Here is a 22,107-nt window from a genome sequence, read left to right on the forward strand (position 1 = left end):
ACAATCAATTGACCTTGACAAGAAGAACAAAACGTGAGCAGCGCTAAGTTAAATCCATTTGAACGTGGATACAACCAACTTGTAAAATAGTCATAATAAGCATATATACATGCATGATAACGAGAGTCTAATATTATGGAATTTGTCGTCTCCTCATTCTAGCATGTTAACACATTATATTTTCACCCAAAATTTGTTCATAGAGGAAATTGCTAACTAAAATTAATAGCTTCAACATCATGGGAAGCCTATACTTCTTTGGCCTCTTCTTGGCGGCCTTACAACTTTGTCAGTTGCTGATAACTTCAGCTTCAGCCAATGCTGCTGCAACCACTTTCGATTACAGCGATGCACTCGACAAAACCTTGTTCTTTTTCGAAACACAGAGATCCGGTAAACTTCCCTCCAACCAACGCGTTCAGTGGCGGGCAGATTCTTGCCTCAACGATGGTTTCTCACAACAAGTATGTACTACGCATATGCTACGTACAGATACACACTCCTCAAATTTGTGACAACTACAGCTTGTTACTTTTCTAATTTTTTAATTCATTTTATTGTAAAGAATATAATAGATATAATATTTGAGATGTATGGATGAAATAATGGGCAATACGGTCGATATAGTGAGAAAAGAGTATGGGGTAGTTTTTAAGAAAAAAATAGCATATTAATTAATAGAGTGAATTTATGTAATTAAATCAAAACCTTAGCAAATTCAAGAGACAATAATGCATTGTAGAATAGGATTTTCAAGTTATAGGCAAAGCTTCAAGATTGTCCCATAGTTAATTAGTAGACATTTGACAACAATTAAGAGTTGGTTGTTCAATAATTGATAATTGACACTTTTAGTAGGTTGTGAACATCAATTGTAACTTTGCAATCATTTATTAGAGAAAATATGAGTCAATAAATTAAAAATTAACGTAAATAAGTTTTGGTTTTTAGTTTGACTTATAAGATGCAAAATTATTTACCAAATATAAAATTTTTAGTGTTTAATTATGATGATTTATATTATTAATGGTATATAAATGGCAATGGATGCAGGTAGACTTAGTGGGAGGATACTATGACGCAGGAGACAATGTAAAGTTTGGGCTTCCAATGGCTTTCAGTGTGACGCTAATGTCTTGGGCAGCAATTGACTTAAGACAAGAGATAATATCTGCTAACCAGTTGGAACATACCCTTCAAGCCATAAAATGGGGTACTGATTACTTTCTTAAGGCACATTCACAGACTAATGTTCTTTGGGTTCAGGTAATTTTTAATTAGTGTGTCTCTTTAATAAGGAATGATAAAGAGAAACAAATGGCATTTAATCATAATTCATAATGTTGATTAAGGTAGGAGATGGTGAAGCAGATCACAGTTGTTGGCAGCGTCCAGAAGATTTGACGACAGCACGAAAAGCGTATAAGGTAGACTCCAGTAAGCCAGGATCAGACGTTGCTGGGGAAACTGCAGCTGCATTGGCTGCTGCTTCTTTGGCTTTTCAGCCCTACAATTCTTCTTACTCTGCCCTTCTCTTGCTTCATGCAAAACAAGTATGAACCCTTTTTTGAGCCTATAGCCTATGGGGAATTGCTTTGTTTTTATTTGCTTATGTTACTTCTACTTCATTTAATATGAACACAACAGAAATACTCTTTTGTATGATAGTTATAATTTTTGAAACAAAAACTTAAAAAGACAAATATAATGGCTACGTATAAAGTAGCTAGCCAATTAATTAAAGGAAAAATTATATAGAATAATCTAATATTTTCATGATTTTTCTATAATAATTTCACCTATTAATTAATTATGAATAATCTCAATTTTAGAAGGTATTTGCCTAGAGTAAACTTGGATAATCCGATGACCTGCTATAGTAGATAATTCATCAAAAAATAAACTGAAAATTAATCTAAAATTAGAAAACATTTTTGAAAATTTACATAAAAATTCAAAATAACAAAAAAAAGATTAGAAATTTTTTTCAAGATTTTTTTGACACTTTTTTACAATTATCTTATTTTCACAAAAATTAAACTTACTATATCAAGTCATCCGGTTACCGGGTTTCTAGGAAAATACCCTCTAAAGTTGGGTTTATTCATGATTAATCAATAAGTATGATTATTGTTGGAAAATCATGATAATTTTGGATTATTCTAGATATTTTCTTCTAATTAAATTAATATCGGTGCTGAACATATAATTTCTCCATTTTTAATTACTTGTACCTAAATCAATTTTTGTATTGTTCATCATTATATGGTAGTTTGCATATTGCTATTATCATACAAAAAATTTTTTTTACGTGAAATGTTGTTTTATTCATCTTTTCGCGTATTTCATAATATCAAATATTTATACTCCTTCCAGTTCAGAGTAAATGTCCTGTTTGCTTTTCGACGCTATCCGCATTTAACTCTTAATTTGTATATAGTTCTTAATCTATAAGTTCAGATATAGTTAAGTGAGATCTAGTTTGATTTGTTTCAATGTGTAATATCAACTTTAAAGATATTACGAATTGAATTAGTGTATTGACAAACGTGCAAAAAACAAATGGAACATTAACTCTAAATTGGAGTGAGCAATTTTTAGTCTTCTATAACTTTAGATATATATGATTGGCAAACACATTGGACTGCATATAAAGGTGTTTGTGTGCAAGTAAAAGGACAAAAAAAGTATTTATGTGTCATATTAATAATTTTCGCTCATAGTTTGTGTGTTTTATTAGTTTTTGCCCAAATGCAATTGGTGAGAAAATTAAGAAAAATAAGCATGTGATATTTTTTAAAACTGAGAGAAATATGTGGATGAAATACAAATATAAATATAATTTAAATATATGAAAGAGAATTAAAGAAAAAATGTGTTTCAAAACCAAAAATGAAAGTATGGCATATTTATAGAAACAAATTAAAAAGGGGAGTGAGAAAAATTTGTGGGATAGATGGAGGAGTCATTTATATATTATGTTATTGATATATTCTATTATGTTATTTCTTCTGTTCTATTATACTTGTTATATTTTACTTTATTATGCATCAAATGCGTTATTTTGATACTTTATATTTTGAGTTATGCATAACTTAAAAATTTAAAAATTCATATTATAAAAATAAATAATTAGACAATTTAAACAATATTCCACTTGACAATCTTTTCTTACACATTAGCTGCAATGTATAAACATGAATAACAATAAGCATACCAAAAAAATACTAGTGTAGCAAGTATTTCAGAACGAATGTACTACTTGATTACAAACGAAACAATGAAGCAATCTAGTGGTTTAGTTTTCATGTTTTTAATAATAATTTCATGAGTTTAATTTAGGAAAAATTACCATATAATAATAGAATTTTTTACTGATTTTTTTTATAATAATCTCAACTTATTGTATAGGTAAGAGGTTAACTTGGTGGATTCTTAGCATGTACCCTTATAGTTGGGATTATTCATATTAAATAAAAAGTTGGGATTATTGTAGACAAATCAGTAAAATGTATAATTTTATATTATTTGTAATTTCATGTATTAATTGACTAAATAAAATAAACTTGAGCTATGAGAGAACATTTCTCGATGAGACGACCTCAAAACAAGGAGTTTATATGCTAAAACTTGTGTTAATTAGATAGCTCATATATGGTGATTGTCTCACACAAGAATTTGTGAATAAAATTATGATCCCAGCAAGTAGAGGTAGTAAAAAATGAGATTGAAACGGAAATGGTTTATATTAGCTAGGGGTGTTCAATGGGTCTGGCCCCCATCCGTATTCGACGCGTGATTTAGAAAAGTTATGTAAGAGCCGGGTTGAAAATGGATTGGGTGAAAAATAGACTCTACTATAATCAAAATGAAGTGGGCTATAAATGGGCTTAATAAGGGTCAAAAACAGCCTTTGTAATAGCACAATTAATAGATAATTTAATTATTATGAATGCCAATGCCAATGGGGACTATTAACGTCTCTACAAATTAATTATTACAAATGATAGTTTTATTATTTAAATTGATAAGATCGGGTTATAATAATTTTTAGTATTAAAGCTCGACCCATGTAAAAATCTCGCCCCATGTAAAGCTCATATTAAGTTTAAAGGCACCTTTGTAAAATCTGGCTGGATCCGTATCCGGTGCATTCAACATCCTTAGTTCATATATACTCTCAAAAATTGCTTGCAGACTTGTAATTGCAAAGTTCATGTACTTTATTTAGATTCATTTTGTTGGCATCCACCCGCTTTAAGTAGATAAATTTTCAAATAATTTTGTAGAGATGGAAATAAAGAGCATCTAACGTTACGTCAAAATTTTGTTTTAATGATATATGAAATTGTTTCAGTTAGTGTCGATTAGAAACATTTTTTGTTGAAGTATTGGATTTATTTTTGTTGGTGCAGTTATTCTCTTTTGCAGACTTGTTTAGAGGACAATATGATGATTCCATTCCAGGTGTAGAATCATTCTACCCTTCATCAGGATACTCGGTTAGTTGATGTTTATTTTACTTTCTATACATTTGTTTTCGATCAAAAGTCATGCTTGGATTGAATAAAACTCAAATCATGAACAAAATGGATAAATAAAATAAGATTATATTTAGCTTATTTCGAGAACCAGTTCCCTAACTCTACGACAATAATAACATTAATGCCTGAGCTTTATTCTCAAAAAAATAGGATAGTCTACATCAGTTAATTTATCGGTTTCAAAAAGACTAAGGAGGAAGATGTCCTCAAGTAAAGTTAGGTAGCGTATCAACAAGAATTCCTTGGCTGCAAAGAATTCATGGAGGTTGTGGAGGATAGTTGTGACTAGAAAGGGACATATAGGACAATCCGAAGTAGGAATAATGCATCTGTGATAGAGGTTAGGATTCCTGAAAGTTGCCATACGAAAATAGAGATCACCTTTGGTGGGCATTGGGATTTCCATATCAATAACTAGAAGGTAGAGGGATTAATGTGTTATTTAGGTTCGTGGAGGAGGGAGTAAAGAAGGCAAGAGTTGAAGAACTTCCCTCTTGAGAGGTTACAGACTATTAGCTCTCGCAACCTGACTTGCAGAGATCAGGAAAAACAGAGATGTAGTGATGAGCCAAGGAGGGAGGGAAAAGGATATACAAGAAAAATCCCAGTTATCCTAATGTAAAGCATCATTAATAAACATCGAGACTTCATGGAAACAAGGAGGTCCCATAAGGAGGAATCTTAAGGAACTAATTTCGGTCAAATTGTAGAATTAAAGGGACAACTTAAAGGAAGACTAAATGTTCTAGGAGGGTAAGTTAAAAGTACTCCACACATTCCCAATATTCTTCTAAATATAGGAACCTTGAGAGAAAGTTTGTACAAAAGAATCAACTTTTTGGTACTTAGAGCGGAGGAAGGACAAAGATAGGTAGTCTCTAAAGTGCTCGAGTTTCAAGCAAATTTTGACTTGTGCAATTTGGTTAACAAGATCAGTATCCTTAATTCCCAGACTGTCACTCTTTGGGAGCAGTAAGATGTTTCCAAGCAATCATATTATATTATCTCTTTACTGAATTAGTAGAACTCCAAAAGAAATTTTTAACAATTTGGTGGATCCTTGAGGAAAGGAATTAAGGGAATCTAAGGAAAAAGAATAAGATGGGATATAGTTGAGGGGAAATTTATAAGAATAGGGTGACCTGCTTTGGTGAACAATTTAGTTTTTCAAGAGGCCAACCTGTTGGAGATCATTTAAGTAATAGAGTGAAGAGTAGCTAGGGAAGGTCTCTTATATTAGAAGGTAAAGTCTAGGGATGGTCATGGCGCGGGTTTAGATATCCAGAGTTCTAAATTCGGATGAATCCAATATCCGATTATGAAACACTCCTAATATATACCCACCATTTGCTAATCTAAAAGTTTTTAATATTAAAAAGATCCGCTTGAGGTCGTATATTAGTTATAAATAAAGGTGGACAAAAGTTATATTCAATGTTTTGAAAGTTATCATTTCTGTTATCAAAGTTAATTAAATAACTTGGACACTTCATCTCGGTTTTCCCGTGAAGCTCACAAACTTCAAGAATTTATTTTCTTTTTTGTTGCTACATAAATACTAAACAAAATAAAGCAATAAAAAACAAATGTCTTCTTTGGAGACGAAATGGCAACAGCTAAGTTCGTCGCCACGTTGTAAAATTTATTTTAAAAAGAAATATCGTGTTTGGCGACGAACGGGCGACGCGATTAATGCCGTCGCCACTACTCCTTTTGCTTTGCGACCCACATTTTCCTAGCCAAGTCGTCGCCACTTTGCTTTTTGCTTTTGCGACCCAAATTTCCCTCGCTGTTTCATCGCCATGGGCGACCATCTCTTCCCGTCGCCATTTTTCCATCGCCAAATCAAGAGTTTTTTGTAGTGTCCAAGGATAACCTTCAAGGTTTCAAAAATAATAATCCAAGCTCCCAAAATAATAACAGTAGAACCTTACAAAAGCTGATGATTTTGGCTTACGAAATAATAAGTTTATTTTCTATCTTCATCTCTAACTCCAATTCTTAATTCCACATTCAACTTAAAGTCTAAATATCTAACCATCATAAGGTCTTTTTTATGTCTTACTAAAATGCTCATAACCTCTAGCTCCGAACTTCAAATTCAATGATTCAAGTATCTAATTGCACAAAACTCTAAGACCCATATTTCTTAAGAATAAACTATAGCGTTAAAATGAGTAGAAGGTGGTCGAGAATTTTTAGAACAGAAGGTGTTCGAAATTGGTGTACTCTTAGTTTTTCGAAATGTTTCAAGGCAAAACATAATCTTTCATGCTCCAATTAATGCAATTCTTGGGTCTAAATGTGAGGAATTTTGTGTATAAGGCCACCATAAGGTTTATTTTATCTATGCATGAAGAGGCATATGGGTAAACACTTTAAATTGTTTTAATGTATAAAGCTGACCAAAAAAGAATAAGTTGTGAATGTTTGCTTGAAGATGAGGGGCTTATAGCCCTAGTATATGTGCGTATGAGCTAGTATAAAAATAAAAGGCACTCATTAAGAGAATTTGGGAGAAAAGGATGATTTGTTGAAGGCATATAAGCTTTAAGAAACTATTGAGATGTAGGGGGTAGAAAGATGGATATGAATATATCTTTTTTGGAGGGATATAAGGGCGTGTGATGTATCACTAGAAAGTTTAGAGTGTTAGAAAAAGTTTTCAAGTGGTAGCACTCAATTATATAGGGTATAGTTTAGGTACATTAGGGTATCTTTTAGACCTTGCAAAACCGTCATTCAATTTGACCTTTTTACAAATCAACACTCTTATCTTTAATTATACTACAAGCTACCTCAATTTAATGGTTGAATATCTTCAATTACATGCGTGTGGATGATATGATAAAAGATGAGGTCAAAAAATACTTATTTACTATTTTAAAATAATTTTCGAAGTAAGATTATAGGTTTAAGAAAAATTGTAAAATACTTGTTTTTAGTAAAAAAGTTCACTTTCTTTGAGAACAACATATTTTTAAATACCAAATAACTATAATATCATTATAAAAGATTTCTTTCATACTCTTTTCTAATTAAATAAATATATTTTTTTAATATTCAAATATAAGTACTTTTATTAAATTATTTAAAAAAAGCTTTTGTGAACATAGGTTGTGAAATTATTTGCAAATACTATAAAGTTTTATAATAAGAAACCAAATTAATATTTTTATCAAAGAAGCTAATTTAGAAGTAAATTTATATTATTTTAGTAAATCAAATTAACTTTAATAAAACTAAGTACATTGAAAATCTTTACTCTAATATAATAATATTTATCAAAACCATTAACAAAACAAAACTTGGTTTATTCAAACTTAAAAGTTTCAAAAAATTAAACACTCATTATGTTTTGCACTTAAGGATAAATAATAAATAGTTTACTAGCACAAATCCATACTCAATGCTATTTAAGCTAAGATTAAAAGAGTTTTTAATATATAGCTATTACATCATCAATATGAAAATGAGGCTCACCTTCTAAGAAGGGTATCCCCACCCTATCCTTCTAATGCAAAAAATAAACATCAACATTGGTCCCAGCGAGGCTCAAACTTACAACCTTTGACTCATAAGACCAACATTCTAACCAACTGAGCTAACGAGACCAATTTAATCATTAATATTTATTATGATGATTAATATTTTTTATTTATATTATAAATATTAATACAAATCAAAAAAAAAAATTTATTCTATATTTGCAACATTTTTTCAATTTAAAAAAGCAGAAGTGATTAATAAAAATCATAATGGCAATGGCTTTGCTAAAGTTGTAGCTAGTAGGGGTGATGATCTTGGGTCATAGTCATGTAGTTGTCATTCTGAAAAAAGAAAAGAAGAAAAACTAAACGTTAATACTGGACGATGACCTGACGATTGCCAAGGGTTGTCACCAATTTGGGTTATAGTTGCGTCGTCACTTGCTCGTCATGTTTTTGGAAAATTAGCAAAGAACTTTTTTCCATCGCCTTTTGATCATCTGTAACACCTTTATTTTTTTGAAATAATAAAATATCATGAATTATAAGACGTAAATAGTATTTAATAACAGCAAAAATTAATTACGGGATGTCTGACATACTTAGAAATTGTAACGCGTCAAAATAAACATTTAAACAAATATAGTTAAGGAAAATAAATATTGTAACACTTATATATTAAAATACACTCATGACGTATGATATACATCACCCAACCCTCATGTATTAGACATGTCAAAGAGCTTATCATTTCCTATGAAAAACTAAAACACAAAATATGAGCCATAACAAGGTGAATATTTAATCTAATGTAACCATTTACATTTTAAAAAAAATGTTTGACTTAAGATAGTAATATTCACCAGTTATGCTAAATATTGAAATATGCTACACGTATAATAAAATAATGAAATCGTCTACTTGTAAACTTTTTCACAATGTATATTTACATAATGTCACAAAAATAACTTTTCCTCTTTCACGTACTCCTCTCAAAAGGTCTATTCAACACCTTAAGGAGTTAATTTGCCTTTGACAATATAAACTTATGTCACGTTTAGGTGCACTAAGAGTCTAACTACCCTACACTATTCAGGACAAAAATAGTTTTTTATTATTATAATTTTCACGTATAACTGTACATATTCACAATAACATAAAACTCAAATATTAATTAGGAATAAAACTCAAATATTAATTAGGAGTAATCGATTAAAAACAATAATTCTGGCTAATAAAATGTTCAATACTTGCGGACAAAAAAATCATGCACAACATATTCAAATTAAAAAGTGTTTCAAGTTATAAAAATTAGGTACCTTTAAATAAAATATTTGTATACATATAATCATAACATCATTAAAAAAAACTATAAAATGTCAAGTGTTACAATTCTAAATCCCTTACCAAGAGTAATTTTTTGATTGGAGAATTAAGAATGTCTAACTGAAATTAGTTGACTTATCTAATGCAGTAATTATTACTATTGATCTTTGCCTTTTAATTATAGAATTAATTACAATTTTAAGAAATATAAAGTTTAATATATTTTGTCAATATATAAATCATGTTGGATAATATCTAATATGAAATGTAAATTAATTACTTTTAATCAAGAAAATTATATTTTATATCCAGCTATACAAATTTCCAATCATATATTATAATGTGTAGATATATCGACACAAAAAAATAAAACAAAATAAAGTAAGAATCATTTAGATGACATATATAAATTTTAAATTAAAAATTAGAAAACAACATATTAATAGCATCTTTTAATGAAATTACATATAATGAAAATTGGAAACAAAATAAAGGAAGAAACTTTTATATGATATGCTGACATTTATATTAGAAGTTAGGGAACAACATATTTATAATATCTTTTGATTTGATCTGATATAGGATATAACCCATTAAGTTGGCAAATGTCCATTGCGTTCCATTCATCCCATTTGTATGTTATATACTAGGGCTATTCAAAAATATTCGATCTGATTTATTCTGTATTTAATTTTGAAAATCGTATAATGGAAGAAACTTTATATATATTATTGAATTTACTAATATTTACAATTCTCAACTACAACTAAGTAGCATAACTAATTTAATGTTAATTAAATTAGACATTTAAATATTCAATCATGTTCCCAAAATGATTTTTTTTCAAACTTTAAATTTAAAAATAAAAAAAACTGGATATTTGAAATTCGAATTGAAAGCAAATCATGCTTTTCATCATCCAAAAATTAGATATCCAGAGTTCTAAATTCGGATGAATTCAATATCCGATTTTGAAACACTCCTAATATATATATACCCACCATTTGCTAATCTAAAATTTTTTAATATTAAAAAGATCCGCTTGAGGTCGTATATTAGTTATAAATAAAGGTGGACAAAAGTTATATTCTTTTTTGTTGCTACATAAAATACTAAACAAAATAAAGCAATAAGAATGGTCACCATTATAAAGAAAACGCAGAAATAAATAGACAATAGTTAGACATAACAACTCACAGTGTAATTTGGGACTATGAATAAAAGGAAAAGAAATAAAATAAGGCACTCGAATTAGTTCTCAAACATAATGCCATCGGTTAAAAATGTCATATTGCCATAATGCCATTCATTACTGCATTGTAATGCCATGGTGAGATAAAATTTTTTGAAAAAGAAGGCCCAATTCACAAAAAAAAAAAACTAAAATGGGCCAACTTTATGAGAGAAATTAAAAAAAAAATGTTAAATATATAGAACAGAAAGAGTATATATTTTCTATATATAATTATTTTAATTATCCTTATATTATTAACTAATTGCCTATTCTAATTTGGAATCCTCTTCTATAAGAATTTTTCATTTGACCAAACAAGCACTCAAAAAACATGGTGAAATGGGATAAGGGATGAAAATACTATCTACTCAAATAAAACATGCAAAAGACAGCTTATAGACTTGTCAGTATTGATGTTAAATTGATGAATAATAAGCGTACTAAATATCAATCTTTGTTAGTTACACTGAATGTTGTTGATGATGTATGAAGGATGAGCTGTTGTGGGCAGCTGCTTGGTTGTATCGAGCAACAAACAACAACTACTACTTGCAGTATGCTTCTTACAATGGAGCTGATTTAGGTGGAACTGGAAATGCTGTTAAAATGTTCTCTTGGGATAACAAGTATGCTGGTGTACAAATCCTTCTATCTAAGGTGATTACTTTATGCCACCTCTATGCATTGATATGATATGTTTATATTCTTTAGGAATCTTGCGTTCTTGTGTACAGAAAATTTTATTTAACAAACTTGATAGAGTAGTTTAGCTTAATTTTTTAGCCTTTTAGGCATATTGTTTTTATTATTATCTTTGAAGCTTCGAAACTATATCTAAATATATAACTAAAATGATAATACACAAATATACTTCTTATTTATGTAATGTTGCATACTAACAAGGGTCAATCAAAACAACCTTTTATGTTATATTTTACTAAAGGTAAGGTTGCATCATGGTATCAAAAAATAGACGTACCAACACAACTCGGGTGAGTTGTAACGGATTTCTTCTAGACCGAAATCATGGGATTCATAATGGGGTACTGAAAAATAGCGATTTAACTCGAATTTTGTCCGATTCAAGCGTGTTGAAATGGGATTTCGCGGAAAATGCGAGTAAGAATATGTTTACTTCACGACATACAGAAAAAAAGGTATCAACTTTATAATCTTTTTAGATGTTAGTCGTCCAAAGCTCCAATAATCTACAACTATCAACCAAATTCTACCCTAATTTAAGCACCCCATGTGACAATAATGATGGTGTCGATGGTGGTAATCAACAAAATACTCCTACGATTAATCGTCCACTAACAAGTGAATCCAGTCATCAGAGATACTGTGCGTTATCACCTATATTAGTGACCATGATGATGATGGTAGTGACGTTGGTCTTGAGGGTGGTGATGATGATGGTGATCATGGAGGTGGATACAGTTAGTATGGGTTCTCTAGTCCTTGTAAATGCATTGATGGCTTCTAAACCCAACCCTCAATTGGTGAAGAACAACCATCAAACATCTAAAGGGTGACATAGGAGACCACCAATGCGATATTCAACTGATGATGCAAACTATGAAAATACGCTACAAGAACCTCTGCGACGTTCATTATGATTTTGATTACAAGTAGTCACTTAACCTTTTAAAATAACATTGCAATATTAATCCAATGCAAATGTATTGTGTTAAATAATTTTTTATGTTTTGGCTGTTAAGAGAACCATCAGCACTCTCAACTGTTGCGATAAGAATGTCTTTTAAGATTCAAAGTAGATATGAACCACTGGGAAGGCTTAAGTCGCTTTCTAGGCTGTTTCACTATGTTCTCCTGCATAAGATAACAAACGAGGGCCGGAGAAGGGTACTTCGGGGGTCCTCCTCCGATGATCAAGCTAGTAAGGTCTTAAGAAGATTACTGTTAAAGCTCAAGCGAATATTTTGTATGGTTTTTAGTGTAAAAAGATACGTTACCCTTGGTGATGCAAGGCATTGTGTATTTATAGTAGTTAGTCTTAAGAGAGGATCCCAAAACCCTAATGGCCATTTTGTCTTTTACCTTGAATGGAATCTTTTGGGGATCAATGGAGAGAGAAGTAGAATATCTCGTAGGCCTATGTGGCATTTGGTGATTTGTTGATCTTTGCACCATGGTCCCCACTCTCTGTCTTTAGTACATTTTCCTAGGTAGGGTACGAGGTAGGTGTGTTGCCTTGTCTTATACGAGTGTTGACAACTTTTTCTTTATACGGCTACAGTTATCTTATGCCATTTCATTATATTCGTTGTTATCATTCTGCAGGATTAACCATCCTGCAGGTATTTATGTTCCTCTATCATTCTGCAGAATTAAACATCCTGCAGGTACTTATGTTCTTCTATCGCTCTGCAGGATTAACCATCCTGCAGGTATTTATGTTCTTCTTTCGTTTTGCAGGATTAACCATCCTGCAGGTGTTTTATGCTTCTTTATCGTCCTGCAAGGTGAATCGTCCAGCAATTATTCATATTCCTTCTTTAGGGTATTAGGATTAGGGGTTATGTGTTCCAACACATACAATTTGCCCGTCAGGTCTATTGGGTCATGGCAGAAGGAGCTAACAAGTCTGATTGTAGTTCATGCTTTTCCTTTTGTGTGCTCTTTCAGAGTTGGGGTGTCTATTTTTGCAAGGTTTTTGAAAGAAAAATTTTGTTTCTTTACTCGCCTTTTATGGGATATATGGTTGTACTATCCCTGTACATGCCCCCTAGTCCATGTGCTTTAGTAATCATGCTAAAGGATGTGGACTATACTTGTTTTAAATTGCGTTAGGTTTATATTTTCAAGATATTGTGTTTCAGGGTGATATTTGCAGGATATTTTATTTTTAGGACGATGTTAGCTGGATGTCGTGTTTCAAGACGATATGACCGTTGTGTCAAGGTCTTCTGTTGAATGGCCTCTCTGAACTGTTACCTTTAGATTCTCGAAATTGGGAGAAATTCCTAGGTAGTATATTTTTTTATCTGTTTGGGATCTAAAACGCCTTCTTCAAGGTATAAAACATCTGTCCTAAAGAGTGTTGACCCAAGGATCGTTAGCCTTTACTTTTTGGATTCCAAGACCTTATTTTCAGGGTATCAAAATGACTTTCCTGTTGGGGTTCTTAATCCAAGAATTGGTAAAAGTCTGTTTAGGAGAAGAGTCTATTTTATCAGGGCATTAGATATCTTTCCTGTTAAATCCATGTCCTAAGAAGGATGAACCAGAATTATACTAGTCTTTTGGCATTGACCTGGTCTGATGGTTATCAGGACCCTAGTACCATCCCTATACGTTAGGGACTTTAGCTGTTTCAGAAGTGTTTGTCAATTTGGGATCTGGAACAATCTTATTAGGGTACTAGATAACTTTCCTGATAAATGTTTGACCCAAGGAAAATAAGCCAGAAATTATCCAAGTCTCTTGGCTTTGAAGTAACCTCTGCCACTATTTAGCTTTAGCCAAACAGTGACGTAAACCTATCTGGCCTGATTCCTATTTTGGATAACATTCAGGACTTTAGGGTCTCTCTTAACTGAAAAGCTTTTGTTTTCCTGGTTAAGGTAGCAGATTTCATTGATCAGGCTCTTCTATTGAGCGGCCTCTTTGAACTGTTACCTCTAGATTCCCAAGTTTGGGAGAAATCCGCAGGTAGTATAAATTTTATCAGTATAGTCGTATATAAAGTCAACTTGATTCGTTAAAAGGTCACAAAGGACCATATTCATTACAGTTGTGTTCAGATCACATAAAAATCTAGACTACAGCGAAATTATGCAAAATATTTCTTCATGACTCTAGAATTTCAATTGTGCCTGAATTTTTCTTGGCCAGGTTTTTTCAATTTGTAGGCTCCATGACCCAAAACTTGAGTTACAATATAGGGACCTTCCAAAGTTTCAGAAAGTTTCCCATGATCTCGAATTTGTGTAGTTTGGGCATATCTCAGGACTTGATCTCCCACTTGAAAGGTTCTTTCTCTCACCTTTCTATTGTACAATCTTGCAACCCTGTTCTAGTAGGCTGCCATTTTTAGAGCAGCTTCTTCTCGTACTTCCTCAATGAGCTCAAGGTCCAGCAGCCTTGATTCTTGATTTTCACTTTCTTCGTAGCATTGGGCACGCAGAGTTGGTATACCGATTTCAACGGGAAGTAGAGCCTCTGTGCCATATACTAGCCTAAAGGGAGTCTATCCTATAGCTTCTTTTGGGAGTAGTTCTGAGTAACCATAATACATCATACAGGACCTCAGAACATCTACCGTTTGCCTCATTAAGTTTCTTCTTCAGCCCATTCATGATTTGTTTATTGGCTGCTTCAGCTTGGCATTGCACTGAGGATTACAGACTGAAGAATATGCGACATTGATCTTGAAACCATTGAGATACTTCCTTAAGGTATCATAATCAAATTGCTTTCCATTTTCCATCGTCAGGACAATGGGTAACCCAAATCTGGTGATGACGTGCTGCCATATAAACTTTTCAACTTTCCTAGAGGTGATTGTAGCGAGAGGCTTTGCTTCTACCCACTTGGTAAAACAATCCACACCCACTATAAAGAATTTGGCCCCTCCCAGGGCCACAGGGATTGGCCTCAAGAGATTTAAGCCCTATTGAGCAAAAGGAATTGGGTTGTGGATGAATTTTAGCTCGTTGGAAGGTATATTAATGATAGGACCAAATTTCTGGCATTTTTTGCATCTTTCAACTACATTCTTTGCACCGAGAGGAAGTTTGGCTAGTAGTATCCTTCCCTGAATGTAGTGTGGGCCAGGGACTTTACCCCTTGGTGATGACCATAGACCCCTTCGTGGATTTCCCTTAGAATGTATTCAGCTTCCTCAAGGGTAACACATTTTAACAGGGGACCGCTCTTAACCACTTTATACAGCTCATTGTTGACGATTGTGAATTGAGGTGCCTGGTTTTTGATCTTCTTGGCCATGGTAGGATTTGTTGGTAGCTCACCTTCTTCTTTATATTTCAGCATATCTTCCATCCACGAGGGAAGATTCAATCTGTTGATTGCGAAGACTAATGTTGCGTCTTCATGGATTGCACTTTGTTTGTTTACCTCCACCAAAATAGATCTTTTCATTTCATGTTGGCTGGCGCTTCCTAATTTGGAAAGGGCGTCGGCCTGTTCATTCTGTGATCTGGGGAGTCTTTCTACTTCGAAGCCTTCAAAGTGTACCATTAGGTTTTTGATCTTTGCTAAATATTTCTGCATTGAAGGTTCTTTAGCCTTGTATTCCCCCAGGATCTGGTTTACCACCAATTGAGAATCCATTCTCAGTTTTACGTATTTTGCTTCCAAGGCTCTGAAGAGTTGCAGGCCTGCAATCGCTGCTTCATACTCTGCTTCATTGTTTGTAGCCTTTAATTGGAACTTCAGAGCATACTCTATGGTTTTTCCCTTCAAGAGATATTAAGACAACTCCTGCTCCTACCCCTACATTTCTGGAAGAGCCATCTGTGAGCAGCCGCCAGACGGGAGCATCTTTTTTCAGCACAGGGTTGTGCGTGCATTCTGCAAATATGTCAGCCAAGGCTTGTCCCTTGATAGCAGTTCTTGCTTGATACTTGATCCCGTATCCATTCAGTTCAACGGCTCACTTGGCCAGTCTCCCAGACCTTTCAATCTTGTCTAGGGACTTTTCAAGTTGTAGATCAGTTAATACAATTACCTGATGGGCATCGAAGTAAGCTTTGAGTTTTCTGGCGGCCCCCCACGACAGCATAGGCTTTCTTCTCTATCAGAGAATAACGGGTTTTTGCATCTAGTAGGATCTTGCTTACGAAATAGATTGGCTGCTGCATATTTCTTTCTTCCCTGACTATCGCTGCGCTTACAGTGGTTTGACTGGCAGCAGCATACAGATACAAAGTTTCCCTTGTGACAGGCCTTGCCAGGGTGGGTAGGCTATGTAGGTGGTTTTCTAGTTCTTGGTAAGCTTTTTTCTGTTTGTCCTCCCAAAAGAAATTCTTATTCCCACGGAGAACCTTAAAAAACGGCAGGGATTTTTCTGCTGACTTGGCTATGAATCTGGAAAGAGCCGCCATTCTCCTAGTGTGCCTCATTACATCCTTCTTGGATTTTGGTTCCGCCAAGTCCAGAAAGCTTGCACCTTGGCTGGATTTGCATCTATACCTCTTTGGGGCACCATGAATCCTAAGAACTTTCCAGCCTTGATCTCAAATAAGCATTTCTTGGGATTCAATCTCATATTGTGCTTCCTTATGTTCCTAAAGATTTCTTTGAGATCAGGTATGAGGTTTTCATCCTTCTTACTCTTGACGATTGAATCGTCCACGTACACTTCCATGTTTCTCCCCCTCTGACTGGCAAATATTTGGTCCATTAAGCGTTGGTATGTTGCACCTGCGTTCTTTAAGCCAAATGACATCATTTTGTAGTTGTAGACTCCCGTTGTGCAAATGAATGTAGTTTTCTCTTTATCAGCAGGGTCCATGAAGATTTGATGGTACCCTTAGAAAGCATCCATGCAACAGAGCAAAGCATGTCCTGTAGTAAAGTCTACTAGCTGGTCGATTCTAGGTTAAGGATAGAAATCTTTAGGAAATGCCTTGTTTAGGTTGGTAAAGTCTAGACACATCCTTCACCCTCCTATTGCCTTCGATACCAGCACAACGTTGGCCAGCCATTCAGGATATTAGCAGGGCTCGATGAACCCTGCCTCCAAGAGTTTCTGTACTTCTTCTTCGGCTGCTTTTTCTTTTTCAGGAGTCATGCTCCTCTTTTTCAGTTTTATTGGTTTTGACCCTTCACTCACATTTAGCTTGCGAGTGATGGTGGTAGGGTCGATACCAGGCATATCTACTGCAGACCATGCAAAGAGGTCTATGTTTTCCTTCATTATGCTTACTAACTCAGCCTTAATTATTGGTGATAAGTTCTTCCCAACATTGATCATTTTATCTGTCCCAACAATCAACACTCTCAACTGTTGCGATAAGAATGTCTTTTAAGATTCAAAGTAGATATGAACCACTGGGGAGGCTTAAGTCGCTTTCTAGGCTGTTTCACTATGTTCTCCTGCATAAGATAACAAACGAGGGCCAGAGAGGGGTCCTTCGGGGGTCCTCCTCTGATGATCAAGCTAGTAAGGTCTTAAGAAGATTACTGTTGAAGCTCAAGCGAATATTTTGTATGGTTTTTAGTGTAAAAAGATACGTTACCCTTGGTGATGCAAGGCATTGTGTATTTATAGTAGTTAGTCTTAAGAGAGGATCCCAAAACCCTAATGGCCATTTTGTCTTTTACCTTGAATGGAATCTTTTGGGGATCAATGGAGAGAGAAGTAGAATATCTCGTAGGCCTATGTGGCATTTGGTGATTTGTTGATCTTTGCACCATGGTCCCCACTCTCTGTCTTTAGTACATTTTCCTAGGTAGGGTACGAGGTAGGTGTGGTGCCTTGTCTTATACGAGTGTTGACAACTTTTTCTTTGTACGGCTACAGTTATCTTATGCCATTTCATTATATTCGTTGTTATCATTCTGCAGGATTAACCATCCTGCAGGTATTTATGTTCCTCTATCATTCTGCAGAATTAAACATCCTGCAGGTACTTATGTTCTTCTATCGCTCTGCAGGATTAACCATCCTGCAGGTGTTTTATGCTTCTTTATCGTCCTGCAAGGTGAATCGTCCAGCAATTATTCATATTCCTTCTTTAGGGTATTAGGATTAGGGGTTATGTGTTCCAATACGTACAAGTTTAAATGTTAACTTATTATTCATATCATTTTGCTTTAATTGCTATAATATTAACTTATAACAATCACCAATTAATCACATATATGACAGTCTTTACACAATGCAATTACAAATTCCAATTAGTATTTTTATATAAGTGACAAATAAATATAATTATACTTTACTAAAGTATCAGTTCAAAAGCAAGTTAGAAAAATTTATAATCCTGCATAACAAATTTCCCCGATCCACTATTGCAACCTTGTTTTTGCACCATGTATTGTATACATCCGACCCTCCCAATCACATCTAAGTAGGAGTCACTTAATAACATTCCAGTAATGAAATGCCATTGTTGATAAAAACTACTAAAAGTACATATTGTATGCACTAATTATTCAAAAGTGTTAGAAATATGTGATTTCTCCCTCAGATGGTTATAGAAGTATGCATACCCGGCTTTCGATCTTTGTTCTTATAGATTTTAAGGTTCTTATTGGATAAGAATAGGTAGTGAAAAAAACCAAAGCTTATATTTGTGAACCTTCTACTTGACAGGTTTTACTGGACGGAGAAGGTCAATCATATACCAACACTTTGAAGCAGTACAAAGCTAAAGCAGACTACTTTACTTGTGCTTATTTGGGAAAAAACAATGGGTACAATGTTCCTATGACTCCAGGTCAATTTTCTATGTTATTTCTATTATTAAGGTTTAAGGTCTAATGGTAGTGTTGAACTGCTAATAAGACCAAGTGAAAGTCCTTAGCTGATTATATTTCCTTCTTGTATTAGGAGGGCTGGCTTACCTTCTTGCATCAAACAATCTACAGTATGCGGCTTCAGCTTCATTCCTTTTAGCCATCTATTCTGACTATCTGTCTCGCTCGAAATCTGTGGTTGATTGTCCAGATGGAAAAGTACAGCCTCAAAATCTCCTTAACTTCGCAAAGTCGCAGGTTAGTGTTAAACTATTCTCTTCACTTTATCAATAACCTAAAAACAAATTAGTTAAAACTCAGCCTGGCTGTTTTGTCTGGCTAGCCAAGGTAAAGTGAATTAGATAGAGCCACAGGAGAAGTTACTAGTCATAAGTTTGAAATGGCACAACACTGTAGTGATATTTGTCTAATTGATTTGAAATGGCACAGGCCGATTATATACTCGGTAAGAATCCTCAATCAATGAGCTACTTAGTAGGGTATGGAACCAAGTATCCTCAAAAACCTCACCATAGAGGTTCTTCCATTCCCTCTATACATGTGCTTCAAACAAAGTTGGACTGTGTGCAAGGGTTTGAGGAATGGTACAAGAATTCGGGTCCAAACCCAAATGTCTTGTATGGTGCTCTACTTGGAGGTCCTGATAGCAGTGATTGTTTCTCTGATGATCGAGATAACTATGCCCAAAGTGAGGCTACTCTTACTTCTGTCGCGCCTCTTATAGGACTTTTCTCTAAGTTGAACTGTCTATCCTCTTCAAGTCTTGATACAGGTCATTCTCAGAAACTACTAATTTGATCATTTACTTTCTTAAATTCAGACTTAGAATTTCCCTTCTTATGTCTTTTGGCAGGTTATGGATATGGTTCCCCTACGACACCTCCACAGAGTAAGCATCATCAACAAAACTCTTTTGCATATTTTCTTGCACCTTCAGATTTCAAATTGCTATCAAATGGAATCGACTATTAGATATCATACAAACTACAAAGGAAATTTTACCGAGTATTAGCAAGTTCAAATTGATATACTTCCGTTTAATTTCCATCAACTTTATGTGCATTTGCGTATGATCACTATCAATTTTCAGATCCTTATTCAGAAGAAACATCAGCTCCAAGCACACCATTAGGTAATTACTAAAAAGCTATTACTTGCAAACCTTTTTTCCATTAATACCTTTTTGATAAGTCCCTGTATTTTCACCAATACCATACAACATTCAGGTTTAACCTCATATCAATATCCATCAGCTTCAAATGTGTCGCAAGGTAACAACCGAAAATGTTGGCTTTTAGGTGTCAACTATGTTGCCCTTTCAAAATCTTCTATGCGATCAACAACAACAATATAAAAAAATCTTGGATGTTATCCGTATTAGTAATTAATTATAGGGCTTTCATTAGTCCAATGTCCAGTAGGCATTTCCTGGTTACATAACGTGAATTCATGGATTGTGTATGTGTATGTGTATATTAAAGAAATAACTATTATTTCAATATTTTAACAGATTCTCCTGCAATGTTACTACCTGTAATGAAGGAACCATCAACAGCTAAAGGTAAGTGCTACTTTTGAATTTATAAACAATCATCTAAAAACTTGTAATTGATACTGAATGTCCCTTAAATTTTTTATTTCCATTCCCTTTCCTGGATCAAATTATTAATTTAACATTTCAATACCTGTGACTAGTTCCTCAATCTCCTCCAGATCAACCGTTAGAGACACCTGTTCAAAGTAAATCTGTGCTGCAACCTCCCACACTAGCACCAGCTCCAGGTACTCAAAGGAACGTCTCATAATCATCTGTGTTTATATAGATGTCATGATAAAATTAAAATAACATTCCATTCTATTACCTCAATGCCTTGAGCAACTCCTATTTATGCTGACGCTGAATAAAAAAACATTATACGCAATTTCACATATTTAAATGCATGTGATTTAGCATACTATTTTACAATAATCGTTGGTTCCGATGAGAATGGACACCAAAAAAAATTGATGAGCTAGTATACCCTTGATACTAAACCAGTTATAGGGACCAGTAGTGAAGTTTATTAGCTACATCCATATATCTTAAGCTAAAAATCAATGAAATTGAAGCTGATTTGTTCATGTGTACAGGTCCTGGCTACTTTTTGGGTGCACCTGCTCCCACCGTACTAGTAGGTTAGTAATTATGTTTTCTTCAGCTCATTTATATGGTAGAAAAATATTAAGCAAGTTATAATGTCAGAAACATCATAATACTCCATGATAGATTGGTGAATTTGGCACTAATGTATGAATATAATTGGATTTCTTGCAGCGGATTATGTCCTGATTACTCAACCAATAAACTCAGCACCTCCAACGCACAAAGATCGAATCCCGAGTTTAGTTCTAAGATCAATAACGCTATTGTTTGTGCCTCTGCTAGCAATTCTCTAAATTCTTGTTATAGCTGTTAGAGTAGTTGATACCTTCATAAATGGTCCTTTCTTTGGCGAGAGTAATATATTCAATGTATTCGATGAATGAACTTTGAAATGCAGAGTAGCAACTACAAAAGTGTGGTTTGTCCTTGTTACTATAATGTCATATATAGAGTATCTCCAGACATTATTACAGATCCAACATATGTCTATGTGAGGTCTTATACTTATTTTAGCCTCATAGTCATGTTAGGGTTGGCAACTACAAAACTGAGGTTTAAAGCCTTTATCCGACCCGTTTTTAGAAGGGTTTAGTGATAACCTGGCTGAAAACGGGCTCTATTATTATTGAAATGAAGCGGGCTATAAAAGGGTTAAAAAAAGCCTGAAAAAGGACCTTTGTAAATTAAAAAAAGGGTTGTGTCGTATGTTGTTTATCATTATGCTCTTTATTCGTTCATTTAAGTTTTGTGCAGTTAGAGGTTTTTAAATATTCAGTAACCCACTGTCTCTCATGTAGGTAAGTCGTTCACTCCGTTTATGCAATTGAATCTTGGTTTGTTGAAAACTTGAAATCAAGTGAAAACCCATTTCGAAATTACCAAGAATTGAACTTTGCTTTGTTA

General features: G+C 33.8%; 1 protein-coding gene across 1 annotated transcript; it reads left to right on the forward strand.

Moving 5' to 3' along the window:
- The first annotated feature begins 210 nt into the window (after positions 1-210).
- On the forward strand, positions 211-21,647 carry LOC130806161 (endoglucanase 5-like). The gene is made up of 14 exons (XM_057671115.1): positions 211-464; positions 1,054-1,266; positions 1,353-1,553; positions 4,416-4,502; positions 11,085-11,249; positions 18,898-19,021; positions 19,135-19,298; positions 19,491-19,833; positions 19,915-19,950; positions 20,152-20,193; positions 20,572-20,622; positions 20,757-20,843; positions 21,192-21,236; positions 21,376-21,647. Exons 1-14 carry the CDS (start codon positions 240-242, stop codon positions 21,495-21,497), a joined length of 1,905 nt encoding a protein of 634 aa, XP_057527098.1. The 5' UTR covers positions 211-239; the 3' UTR covers positions 21,498-21,647.
- The last annotated feature ends 460 nt before the right edge of the window (positions 21,648-22,107 follow it).

This window comes from Amaranthus tricolor, chromosome 2 (assembly GCF_026212465.1).
Source record: "Amaranthus tricolor cultivar Red isolate AtriRed21 chromosome 2, ASM2621246v1, whole genome shotgun sequence".
In the NCBI taxonomy this organism is placed as follows: Eukaryota; Viridiplantae; Streptophyta; class Magnoliopsida; order Caryophyllales; family Amaranthaceae; genus Amaranthus; species Amaranthus tricolor.